General features: G+C 34.6%; 1 protein-coding gene across 3 annotated transcripts in view; it reads left to right on the forward strand.

Moving 5' to 3' along the window:
* The window catches only part of LOC123524491 (nuclear transcription factor Y subunit gamma-like), a 31,723-nt gene that overhangs the window by 186 nt on the left and 17,359 nt on the right, over window positions 1–14,178 (forward strand). Inside the window, exons 1-2 of one of the 3 annotated variants that reach the window (XM_053538822.1) lie at window positions 179–338; window positions 4,861–5,013. In XM_053538822.1, the coding sequence (XP_053394797.1) occupies window positions 4,897–5,013 (117 nt within the window). In that variant the 5' untranslated portion in view covers window positions 179–338; window positions 4,861–4,896. Of the gene's footprint in view, window positions 1–178; window positions 339–852; window positions 984–4,860; window positions 5,014–14,178 lie in introns of those variants that run through there. The other 2 variants (XM_053538823.1, XM_053538821.1) reach the window with 2 other exon arrangements.

Below are 14,178 nucleotides of genomic sequence, written 5' to 3' on the forward strand. Positions count from 1 at the left end.
TGTTGAACTCATGCAGTTCATTCACCGGCTTTAACAAATGTGCTGAGCTGTAATTTCATTGGCGGGGGACAAGAGTCTGATTGAGTTGATTGGGCGTCATTCCTGACCAATTTATTGGTCCGTTTCTAAAATTTTAGCCATTCGTCTTTCTTGTTCCAAACTCGCGTGAAACTAACATAAACATTGTAGTAAAATGTTACTACTTCAAGTCAGTTTCAATGACTTTCAATCTAAATACCTCTTAATTCGCATTTTATTTCCGTATGACGTCATGGTGACATTTTTAGCTTTTGACAGATTTGCATATCCCAAATGGACATCTTACAAAGAGCCAAGTAGTAAGTCATGTTGTTAAACAGTGTCAACATGTTCTGTTTCAGTTTGTTACACTATATATATCTGTAAAGGTTTTTATATCTTAACAAAAGCTACACAACCTGGAATTTTCAAAGAAATCCGCGGTTCTTCAGATAATATAGTTCATACTTTAACATGTCCAATACATTGGGAATGATACTATTATTTCATTGGGTATTGAATTACCTTTCTAACGACTTTATCATTCGACTCCTGTATAAATCGTCGAAGTTTTAACTAAAATTTAAGGTACAAATCGAAATAATATTTCAATGAACTTCAATAGTTTTATTGTTTTAGATTTGTTGAGCATGGTGCAGTGAAATTCTTGATTTGAATTTCTTCAAATGTGTGATATTATTTCTAAAGTCACTATAGTTCATTGTAAATACTGTTATAACCAATGAAACTGCAGTTGTACCTAAATCAGCTCTCTGATTGTCAACTAAAACCCTAATGTACTGTGATGTCATGATAAAGTTATGAATTGTTTTCTTTTTTTGCTCCAATTTCTGTCGAACTCCATGTGGGGATGTAGACAGTTTACATGTCAAGACACTGAGGCTGTTAAAAGAAAAGAAAAAGAGAATATATAATAATAATATATATATACAAGTAAAAAGAAGGTAAGCAGGTTAAAACAGTCAAAAGTAAGCACATTTTTAAAAACAGCTTTAGTTAAGGTGAGAGTTGGGCAAAAATTGAGGCCAACAGCCATACTGAATAATTCAGTTGTTCAAGTGTTGGTTAGGATAGACTATTCCAGTGTTAAACAATTCATAGAAAATACGAGAATGTTGATATTTGCATTAAACTAAAACTCAGCTGATGGGTATATGTCAGAGGTCTACCTTCTGTGGGATGGCGACTGGTTCAAAACGTATGGAATAGCGCGCTCTCGTATTCTATAAATAGAACCAGGGGTGTGGAATTCCTGTGTCTGACTTGTCCGACACAGGACTTTTTGACAGGGGACAAGTGAGTTTTTGCATTCAGCTTGTCCGTTGACGAGCATAAATTTTCTGGGTTGAAATGAGAAAAGAAAAGAATAATTTTGAAACGCTGAACATTGCTTCAAGTGTATGGAGTTTATAAATGAATTTGACGTAAGAGTCGAATGTTTCACTCATCGAGGGCCTCTCGATTTCAGCAGTTTTTGGAAAACCATACTGTGTCTAAATTTAGCATCTCTTTTTCTGCATTCTGATTGGTTTACTGTCTCGGTCTCGCATAATTTTGCACACGGAACATTGGCAAATAGAAACCGGAAACGTAAAACAGTTATCACAAAGTTCGGGAGAAATTCGTCGTTAAAAATTTCGTCTGCCAGCAAAATCAATCTTCAAAGCACAAAGTGCTTGCCAGTAGAAGTCAGAAAGTTTCATGTACCCTAATACAGCTTCGCATGGCATGACGGGTGGTCTTTTAGGCATTTGTATTAAATGCTGTAATGCCTCACAGACACCAACAAGTCAGAGCTCTGCAAGTGTTGGAAAGTTATTTTTTTAAACAGTTGCAGTATTACACTTTATTAAATTTGCTTTTGTTATTGTCCGAAACAAATAATTACTATTAGTTTCATTTATAAATGTTGAAATGTTTAAAATCTGGGCAAGTAAGTTTTGACTGCGGACAAGTAGATATTAAGTCTCATTAGTCCGTGGTCAAGTGTAAAATATTTGGATTTCCACACTCCTGTAGAACACACCGCAGATATACCATAATGCAACGCGCGAATTGTGGACAGGTGAGCATTGTTTATATACAACGCATATATACATACTAAATTTTTACATTAACCTTTCAGTAAACTTCGAAGAGAATTAAAAAAGTAAAATACAGAAAATTTCACTTTGCCTGCATAAAATTCCTTGAAAAACCTGCTAAATAAAGGAATCAATAAGCATATACACTGGGACCTCGTTATAACGCTGTCCTCGGGGTCCAAGGTTCGAGACCCGCGGATCTAGCGGGGTTGAATTTATAACGCGTGTTGATCGTATAAGCGGTATATGCAATAACCCACCTACCGGTAATGTATTAGATGTATTTTGAACGCTGTTTTATGTTACATAAGAAATTCTAATCGTATAAACGGGACATCTATTTACCTTTAATGCTACTGAAAAATACATTAAAAGAATTATAACGCTGTGTCAGCTTCTCATTTCGTCGTGATTCTAAAAGAAAGTTGGAATTGTGTATCCCTGAAGTAAACATATAACGCTGTGTGACGAGTGTGCGGTCGTGAAAATTACATATGCATTGGGGGTTTATGTAACTAAAAGAGAAAAAACACGGACAGTCTTAAAAAATTTAATAATGAATACATGAAGAAAATCGATAAATAAGATAGAAAATTGTAAAATCATCGTCGTTAATATACGATATTTAAAAGGGAGAACAATCTCAATATGGCTTTCAGTGCGCCAAATCTTCGTTAATTCGGATGAACTGAATGTGATGATTACGTAAAAACGGCTGCATTTTATTACAAAACTGGGCCTGTTGTTTGATTTTTTATTCACTCAAATGTTCATGTCAACCACTTAAGGGGAAATGCCACAGTTGTGTCGGTTTTTTATATAGGCAAAGAAGGAAAATTTTAACTAGCGGGGAGAATTTTCTTAAACTTTGCATGATCATAGAGCATCATTAGGGTTGGATACTGGTTCCCGGTATCGGTACAATACCGAATAATCACTTCGAAAAGTACGGTATATACCGTTTCGTAAAAGAACCGGTTCCTATTTCGGTATTTCCATAAAAGTAAAAACAAAATTCTTACAAAATCTGCGGCAAAATAAAGCAGAAATTTAAGCAAATAGCGTAATAACGCGATCAACATTGTTTACTGTGATACCGCTCCGAGTAACCTCCCTTGACATAGAGAGCTAACCGTGCGAATAGTTTCGTATGCTAAATATTACCTGAAATAATTCTTTTCCCGTCGTTTTAAACAACATAAACCAATACTTCATTTCAAAATATACGACACTATTTTTCTTTGTAGTATTCTTTTAAAACTAATGAAAAAAATTATGTAAATAAAAAGTTACGAGACTAAGCTGTAACCTACGTAAACAAATAATCTGTTTTCGCGAACCATTAGAAATAATGTTATTGTTGGAATGTTGGTTGTTTCAAGTGTTTTGAAGGTTATTGTTCAATTTAAAATGTGTTGCAGAGTGTTTCACATTAAAAACATTACTAGTCAACCTAGTCGAAGATTATCATGAGTGAAAATGAGTCTGACTTGTTAGAGGGGTAATTTGAAAGCTAATAAGTGTTCAGTTTAACAGTTCTAGACAGTACTGAGCTTTAAAAGCATTACTACAGTGAGTGTATTCATAGATTTAAATTGCATAGTGAGCGAGGTATCTACTCTAGATTTTTATTTTGGAAAACTAGTCTGTAAGATATGTTTATATTTGACTCTTTCATAACCTAATAATACAACATTCCATTAACAGACTTAAAATGTTTATTTATCACAGCAAATTTTCATGTATATCTGCCTACATACAAAATGTAGGTGTATATAATACTAAGCAAATCACTGCTTATGTGATGTACTACAAAGCATGGGATCGGTATCGGTATCGTTAAAAATACCGTATCGTTTCGTTGGTATCGGTATTGGACCGCTTCGTCCTTAACGATATCCAACCCTAAGCATCATATTAGAAACAAATTTATGCAAAAAAATCTGCGGGTCCCTGTGCTACTTTTTGAGTTATCTGCACCTGAATGCGAGATTTTTGCTCTTTTAGGTCATTTTCAGAATGTTTGTTCGAATGAGATCAAGGTCGAGTTTGAATATGGGTCATCTAAGGTCAAAAACTAGGTCACCCAGTCAAATTATAGAAAAACCTTGTGTACCAATAGGGGCTGCATTTTACATTGGATATTCAGAAAGTTTAGTCAGAATAGTTGCCTTGATGAAATCTAGGCCAAGTTTAAAAATGGGTCATTTTGGAAACATGTTTACTCTGTTATGTGTTTCTCAGGTGAGTGACCTAGGGCCATCTTGGCCCTCGTTTTTTGCATTGACAGCGCTATATTTCCCCCCTACAGAAAGCCACAGGTTGTTTTGAAGAATCCAGAAAAAATCATTGTATGCATATCTCTTATATCAAATATTTCAAAGTTTATATACTTTAAAGTGTAAGAGATATATAATGAGCTTCATGTTCATGTATTACTGGTATTTATTTGTGTACATTATCAGACAACGAAAGTAAGTTTCTCTCGAACAGAGCAACTCTGTATTATATCTCAGTAAAAATGAGAGTAACCCACAATTTAAACACTGATTCAACATAGACTGTATTACTTAACATGCTATCTCTGCCCTTTACTTAAACTTCTGTTGCAGACTATAATAAATTAGTGTAAACTTGGTAATATTAAAGAATACTGGAATAGCAAGAAAACACTCAGTTTATACCATTCTATTTGTTGACCATTTCTGTCAAATGAAAGCACACATCTATTTTTCAGATACTGAGATACGCCAGAAGTGTAGGCTCATTGACAATGACAGATCCACCATTTGCTACAAGTGTTCCAGGAGCTGGGGTTTCTACAGAGGCTGCCAACATGTTACAAAACTTTTGGCCAAAGGTCTCCGATGACATCAGAAATATCAAGAATGTAAGTAAGACATTATCTACACAGACTGTTTTCTGTCTAATATTTATTTATTGATTTTTAACAGAGTATGGTTTATACTGAAGATTTCTTACATAGGAATGAAGTGGTCATGGTGAGCTTTTAGGATCTTTGGATGTCCATCCTTTAAAGTTTCAAACCAATAGGCCAGTTTCAACCGAATTTCACAAGAATCTTCCTTTGGTGGGCCTCTACCAAAAGTTTTCAAAGAACATTAATTATTCAATGCAGAATTCTGGTTGTCTTGGCAACCAAAAGGAAAAGCCATCAAGTCTGATTCTTCAAACTGCAAAGCTGGGTACTAAGGTATTTGGTATGAAGTGGTCCTCTATTATAGTCTATAGTAATTCAAGTTAAAGTTGACCCAGCACAGGAGTCACGTGTTTTACATAGATTAATGTAAGAAAAACTTCAGAAATGTTTGTATCTGAAGCGATTGGATATTTTGTATGTACCATTGTCTGGTGCTCCTCTACCCGCCAAAGGTGGAGGGATATAGATTTGGCGTTGTCCCGGGGATTTTTTTCTTTCACAAACTGACTGTGGTAAATGTAGTCTGTCCCCAACTGAAAAAGCATGCTTTTTCCCCCCAAATGGAAGGCAAAAATTCCCCAAATTAAGATCTAGTTGACAGAAAAAATGAATGAAAGGGTAAACTAAAGGGCTAGTTCGCGACTATAAATATTAGGATATGGACAATGCGAAGGCAGATCTTCTGTATTATTGAAATTATGTATGTTAAAATTGACATATTGATTGAACTGAATAGCAATTTATCAACAGTTTGCCCACAAAAAATCAGAAGTATATAATTCTGTCTGCTTTGGAAGGTTCTTCATTTTGGGATTTGAAAACTATATAATTATGTCTTTGCACTATCAGCACCAGGTCTACAAAGTGTCATCTCTAAAATCTTTGAGTATCACACTTGCTGCTCCACCGTCAGCTATTAGTAATCGTTCACCATGGCCCAGTGGATAAGGCGTCCGCCTCGGGATCAGGATGTCGGAGGTTCGAGCCCCATGGGGAGCATTCGTCTGGGGGGATGTTTGTCATGGGACTTATTCTGTAAAGGCCAGTTCATGAGTCGCAAGCTAGTTACCGACTTCTATCTGCCTGGCACCTGGCCTACAAATGTAGTGGTAGGAGTTGGGAGGTAATTGGTATGCACAATAAAGATGTCTCATAAGCCAAATTGGCTGGCCCTTTCAATAGGGGTGCCACTATAATAAACAAGACCTTTACCATTACCTTATTAGTAAAATGGTGTCAGTTTCTTTTTCCCCTAAATATATATAATCTGTAATTTACAACACTTTTCTCTCCATTTTACTTCCCCAAAATCTGATAAAAATCTCTTTGTCTGTCTGACTGTTTGTGAGTGTGTCCATCCCTCCGAAACTGAAAATGCTTATAATTCAAAAAGTAATTTAGCTAGAATCACCAAACCTCACATATTATTAATAAGCACATGACCTAAGCTCACATGTAGTATTATCCCCCTTGACACGGTAAAGTTTTCTCCCTTGACTTGGTAAAAAATAGGTATTTTAGACTGTTTTTATAAAGTAACTTATTGATAGATCATCATGAAATTTTACACAGTGTAGGTCACTTTAAGGCAGTGGTGCATGTGCAACTTTTTTTCAGGATCACTTTAGTGATATATAACTTTAGAGTGCCCATTAATTATTTTACAATCCATAAATTCCCACATAAAGTAATCCAGGGATGGACCTTCATGGAAGTTAAAATAAATAAAAACTAAAGGCCTTATGTGCTGGAACCTGCGGATCCTCTATAAACGCAGTATATTCGCCTTAAATTTTAAAAAGTGAAAAATCACAAAAAGTAAAATAATAAAAAGTAAAAAAAATCACATCGGGATGTACTTAATTTGAAGATATAGCCCTTTAATGTTTAATACAAATTACCCTGTTCACAAACACCTATTCCCTGACAGATATAAAAAATTCATTAATCTGTTCTAGCTTAATGTTTGGCCTATTACGACATTTAGTGATTAAGGTATTTGTTTTCAACCTGTAACAGGACAAAATAGCAGCTTCAGTCATGTTTTCCATGCTTCAAAAAAAAAGATTTAAGAGCTTCTGTTTAACAAGCTAGATAACAATTGGTTCAGTCCACTACAAATGTTTAAAAGTTGGTTACCTAGTTAGAAATGAATGAGCACTTAGTGAATAACAAATCAAATTTTGTAATGCCTGCATAGCCATTTTTTTTCACACACTATTCTTAGAAAAACGTAAGATTTCTATCTGAAACACTGAAAAATTGCCCCTTAAAATTTCATCATTTTATCTTACTGCCATTCGTTGTAAATCTATAATTATTTAGTCATTAAGACAGAGGCCATCATTTATCTCTTTTATTTCTAGTAAACGCCAGTGAATTCCCTGCATTTACTTTCTCAATCATCGACCAGGCACTCCTCTCATCAAGAAACGAATTATGAAATGTTGGTACTTTATACACAAATCCATAATTATTCTTTTATAAACCACCACAAAATGGAACAAGAAGATTGTCACCAAAACGTTTAATTCTGTTAATGATAATTTTTTCTCATAGCCACTTTGTAATAAATAAATTTTCCTTTTTTAATTTTAAAAGACATTTGTTATTTCATTATTAAAATAAAATAAACATAAAAATATACAGTTAGGTGGCTGGGTATTATATACCGTCTGACATGATGATCAACTCCCCAATTATAAATTTAACCCTGCTATCCGTGTTCGAATTGGAGACCCCGAAGACAAATAAAATGGATGAAACGATAGCTCAGACCCGTTGTATAATTTACTAAAAAGATTATTGACCATACTGTGATAGTGTCCAAGAAGTGTGAAGGAGAACCATTCTTTAAAATATTGTGCTTGATTTAATTCTTAAAAGTGATTAATTCCCCTTCGAACAAATAACCAATTGATTTCTCATTTAGACTTATAAACAAGTATAATTTAAGGTATATAGCGGATTTGATCTCTCATGTAATGAATGAGTTTATATAGCCCTTTATTTGTTTTTATTTATAACTAAAATATAGACTTTCTGCACAAAATCCTTTTCTCCAAATAACGGATATAAATTTACTAGAATTTGGCTATTGTTGACTTTTTCAAAAAAGGGAAAGAAATGTCTAGCCACAATAATTGTTTGACTATTTTTAAAAAAATAGATTATGTGCTCACTGTAGCGGTTTCGACGTCGGGGTTAGGCGTTCCGAAAAGTCAGCCCCAACTATCAAAGGTTTCAACTTGGTTGTTACAATAAGACTGTACAAAGAAAAAAAGTTTTTGAAGAGCTTTTGTATTAAAAAAGCAGATTTGGCTGCAAGTTGTGTATTAGGTCACTTTCTACCTAATGCTATCAAAGCTATGCGAAACCTTGGTTTAGCTTAGCCATATAATGAATGTATGCTAATCCCTCTAGTTCTTGCCAACAAATTGCTTTTCAAAAATCATGTCTAATTGTCAGTTTATGTTTAGGTCAGCATTTATTAACTTTCACAGACTTCTTTAGAAAAACTTGTCAAATCTTCTTATCTAATAACCGTAGAAGAACTACTAGCTTAGTATTGGCAGTTAGCATTCATGGCCAAGTTCGTTAGAAAATCAATATTCTTGAGTCAGGTTTTTGAGACAGAGGCATCATACTTCTCTTAAACTTCAAGCTATTGCTTTGAAAATTCATGTTCACATTACTGACCTTACAGAGCACACTCATTTCAGCTAACAATAACTTCCTCTGTATGGATTAGAAAATCATTGACGTTGATGAAGATGTTTAAGTACAATTTACCATAAATAAGCATGTTAAATTGCAATTCTTTTCACCCATCAGGACAAAGCACATTCAAGACATAACTCTATCCTGTCTTTATCACAAGTAAAGATGATGTTTCAGACTAAGCATTAGAAATACGTTTCTCTTCAAAAGTAAATAGCGTCCACCCCCTCTTTGCTTTGCAGTTAGATCATATATTCCAACTCACATTTTGAAACTAGCATCAGAGATGTTTTTTATTTTTTTGACTGTTAAACAGTACATAAAGTGAAAAATTTCATAGTATTGAAGAAAATATATTATATAACAATTAAGATAATATAACATTTAGGAGGACCGTTATTTTTGAACCAGACTTAGAAATGAAAATGATTGATCATATAAGGAAATTTCCTAAACTAAAAAGTGCCATAAAACTCTAACTCGTTTTGTTTTTCTTTCTCGTGGGTTATTGAATAGAAACTCATATCTTCTTTAGAATGATACAATTATAAATCTACATAAGACAAATTCTTTTGATATGTTCCCGTAACATTTTAAAGTTTATCATAACCATTAAATAAAGATTTTATTCTCCCACTTTATTGGGATTGGAAATTGTGTCCACCCCACAATATTGCTGATTGTTCCAACCATTCCAATAATGTAGACGGTGAGATGCTTGGGAAGGAATCTTACATTTTGATTATTTTTTACTGCTGGCCTTATATTTCGATTGAGAAAAACTTTTTCCCCCCCACCATAGCCTTTTGCTTATAACCTATCAAAAAGGTGAATTATAACATGGTGTCGGTACTTCAATTTCTGTCTCTAAAAACAGTTTTTTAAACTAATCTGCTCAATGTTTTGGGCATAATATCTCGATTGTAAACAACAAAATTAACTTTTCGAAAAAATGTGTGCAAGAAAATTTATCCATCTTCACCAACTATTTCCATAATATCTCGCCAAGATAACCAGATAAAAACTTTTCGATAATGGTTTACAGGGAACTATTTTGCCTTTTCAAATTAGTGAAAGCTTACATGCATCTCACAAAATTGTTTTTAGCTCATCTGCAATTTCGAAAAAAATGAGGCATCTTGTTATCCTTTGAAGCGTTCGATACCGGCGTGTGACGTCTGGCCTGTTCCAGATTAAAGTTTTAAAAGATTAGATAACGGTACTTTTTAAGCTTTTTCCTAAACTATAAAAACTTTTGCCTTCTAAAACTTGGAATATCTTGTTTCACCATATAAGGACCCTGTAATAGCCAAAGAAATGGACTTTTTCCCTTTGCTTTTTTTTGCAAGAATTATGGCCCTTCTTTAACTTCAAAAATATGAAGATTTTGGTGGTTCATCTTTACATTTTTAAGTGTCAAACTTTTCTCGATCAAACCCTATCAAATACAAAGTGTCCTTTAAATTGAACATACTTGTGTTCACAAAATTCATTTAATGCCAGTACCCTGGACACAAGCTAGAAAAAATAACTTTAAACTTTTAGCTTTTTGAAGAATTACCTTGGCCACGCTCATTTTGAAAATAAAATCTTTTTGTTGCATATAAGTTTTATGTTTGAGGTCACCCATTCTAATCCCCAAAAAATCAAAGCTATTCTTAAAAACTTGCACCTTGTTCACCATCATAAGCTGACCCTGTACAGCAAGAAACATAACTCCATCCTGCTTTTTGCAAGATTTATGGCCCCTTTTGGACTTAGAAAATATCAGATTTCTTGGTTAAGTTTTATGTTTAGGTCAACTTTTTCTCTTAAACTATCAAAGCTATTGCTTTGAAACTTGCAACTCTTGTTCACCATCATAAGCTGACCCTGTACAGCAAGCAACATAACTCCATCCTGCTTTTTGCAATAATTATTGCCCCTTTTGGACTTAGAAAATCATTTTCTTGGTTGAGTATTATGTTTAAGTCAACTTTTCTCATAAACTATCAAAGCTATTGCTTTAAAACTTGCAACAGTTTTTCACCATCATAAGTGGACACTGTACATCAAGAAACATAACTCTATCCTGCTTTTTGCAAGAATGATGGCCCTTTTTAGACTTAGAAAGTCATGGGTAGGACAATATTTCTACTATACAAAAAAAATCAGATGAGCGTCAGCACCCGCAGGGCGGTGCTCTTGTTTTGTAATTTCAGTTAGGATCAGGTATTATTACCAGACTCGGAGATTTTGGAAGGAAGCTCTTGCATCAGAGGCCATGGTTTTAGTTGTATTTTGGGTTGCTTGGATCTGGTTCAAGATCATTGTTACTAAAAGTAGAAAAGTGGTTTTCTCACAATAATAAATTAGTTCAATAGACCAAACCAGACAAATAGGTAACATTCATAGAGACCAGTCTTTTGGTTGCAACCAGGGTCTACTTAGTTACTAAATATAGAAAAATGGTTTGCTATCAGTAACTTAGGAAGGAGAAATTTCAGCTAAACTTGATATAAAAGGTAGCTTTCATAGACTCTTAACTTCAGTTGCATTTTTGTTTCCTTTCGTCAAGGTCAAGGACAGTGTTACTTAAAGATAAAACTAAAAATATAACTTCTGTTAGGAATGACATACTAAACTTTGCACTCGAGAATCTTACACATAGACCAAGGTACAAATGCATTTTCGTCATTGTTACACATGATATACACTTAAAATATAAAATGCCTTTTATTCAATAACCAGTTAGAAGTGAGGTACTTTTATTATTCCTCCCACATTTATGTGGGGGCATATAGCGAAATCTTGTGTCCATCTCCTCCCACACTATTTGCCTGATTTGCTTCCAACTTTCACAGATGAACCAGCTAGACGTGCAGATGACCATTAAGGAAGGAATTCTTTCTTTGATTATTTTTACTGCAGTTATGGCCCTTTGATAGTTTTGCTGTATAGAATATAGAGAAATATCTTGTGTGTCCAACTCCTCCCACACTATTAGCCTGATTTGCTTGTTATACGCCTGTCTCTGAAAGAGCGGGGCATATTATGTGAACACCCGTGGTGGCCGGCGGGTGGTCGGTGTCCAAAGCATGTCTGCTCTCTAAGTCAAACAGTTTTCATCCGATCAACACCAATCTTGCTGACAATGTTTGTGGGCATAATATCTCGGCCAAGTTCGATAACCAGCCAAATCGCCCCAGGCACTCTTGGATTATGGCCCTTGAATTACTCGAAAAACTGCGAATTTAGCCTTGTCCGCTCTAAGTCAAACAATTTTCATCCGATCTTCACCAAACTTGTTGACAATGTTCGTGGGCATAATATCTCGGCCAAGTTCGATAACCAGTCAAATGGCCCCAGGCACTCTTCGATTATGCCCCTTGCTTTACTAAAAAAAACTGAGAATTTAGCCTTGTCTGCACTCTTTAGTCGAACAGTTTTCATCCGATCTTCACCAAACTTGTTGACAACGTTTGTGGGCATAATATCTCGGCCAAGTTCGATAACAACCCATATCGCCCCAGGCACTCTTGGATTATGCCCTTTGAATTAGGCCAAGTTCGATGACCAGCATATTTTGTGACAGTCTGGCACTCTTGTTTCACAGATGTACAAGCTTGACGTACAGATGACCTTAAAGGAAGGAACTTTTGCTGTGACTTTTTTTAATGCGGTTAGTTTTGCTATATAGAATATAGAGAAAAATCTTGTGTGTCCAACTTCTAAAACACTATTGAAAGGGTAATATGCTTGAAAGTTTCACAAATGAAGGACCTTCATGTGAAGATGACCATAAATAATGGACTTTTTCTGTTGCTATTTTTTTCTAGAATTATGGCCCTTTCTTAATTTCACAAAATAGGCGGTAGTGAAGAAATTTGGTGTGTTCCACTCCTCATACACTTTTTGAAGGAATTGATTCAAATTTGCTCAGATGCACAACCTTATCTGAATACAAAGTGGTTCAAACTTTAAGTTGAACATCCTTCATGTGAAGATGGTCTTTACTAAAAACTTTACTATTTAGAAGATGGCACAGTATGTGGGGTCATGTGTGCACAATGGACACAATGCTAGTAAAAAATATTTAAACTGTTTTAGCTAAATAACTTTAGTAAGGAATGACGCTTTGGGACCAGACTGACATCAATTTTGAAAATATAAATGTTTTTTGTATGCATAGAATGTGTTTTCACTGAATTTGCATGTTTTTGTGCACCCATCCCTCCCCACCACCTTCCCCACAAAAAATAAAAAGATAAATAAATAAAAAATTCTTTAGGGAGGCACTAAGAGTTGCCCTTGTCCTTCTGTCTGTCTGTCCTTCTGTCAGAATTTGTGTTTTCATATGTCAAGAAGTATTCGACCCAGAGTCATCAAACTTCACATTCAGCACAGGAAGTTGTGCACCAGGGGTTTTGATTTGGATCTCACACAACCAGATCAAAGTTATGGCCCTTGTCTTATTCAAAAATATGCATAAAAAACATAGAAGTTGTGTCGCACATATCTCGAACAGTATTTAACATAGGTCATGAATCACCTGGAAATTTGTTCCGGATTTCTGTCAGTCAGACCATAAATGGGATAAAAGTTTGTGTTGCATGTATCTGACTTACAGTTAAGAAATAATGAACTGTGTTTTAACGTTATTAATACACGGAAAGAGGTTATACATCTGCAGAATAATTTCACGAGGGTGTAGCCCGAGTGAATTGTGGCGACGTAGAATCGATTTTGAGTGTATTAATTTAGGTAAAACACAATTTTGCTATACATTATTTCGATTCTAATATGCCCTTAATCTAATACAACGCATAAAATATAGTAGCGCTCTTTTGTGGTTGCAATAAAAATATTGACGTAATCGCATCTTAATGTGACATCATTTTTGCGTAATCGTGTTTTAACAGAAACAAGCAGATAAGAATCATAGGTTAAACATTAGGGGATTGTTATATAGCATCTTAAGTTGCTCACCTGGTGTTCTGCTTGGGATTTCACTCAACCAGACTGGAATTATGGTCCTTGACTTAATGAAAAATACACATAAAATGCTTAAAAGTTTGTGTTGCACATGTCTTAAAAAGATTTCACCTAGATCCATGAAACCATGTAGGAATAGTATTCAGCTTGTGAAGTTAGAGCACTCTTCTTTGACATTTAGAAAATTGTGTTGAAGTTGTGCATGTAAATTGGTACTTTTGCCATAAAATGTATTATTTGTGTTGAAATAACTAGTTACATAATACGTTAGTCTTGCCTGACTATAATGAAAGTAATGGCCCTTATTTAACTTAGACATTGTTGTACAATTGAAAATGCTGTCCTATGGACAGCTCTTGTTTATCTAATTCTACTGAAGTTATGTAGATGAACCAAGTTAACTGTTTATGGTACAAAGAC

Source organism: Mercenaria mercenaria, chromosome 3 (assembly GCF_021730395.1).
Source record: "Mercenaria mercenaria strain notata chromosome 3, MADL_Memer_1, whole genome shotgun sequence".
NCBI lineage: Eukaryota > Metazoa > Mollusca > Bivalvia > Venerida > Veneridae > Mercenaria > Mercenaria mercenaria.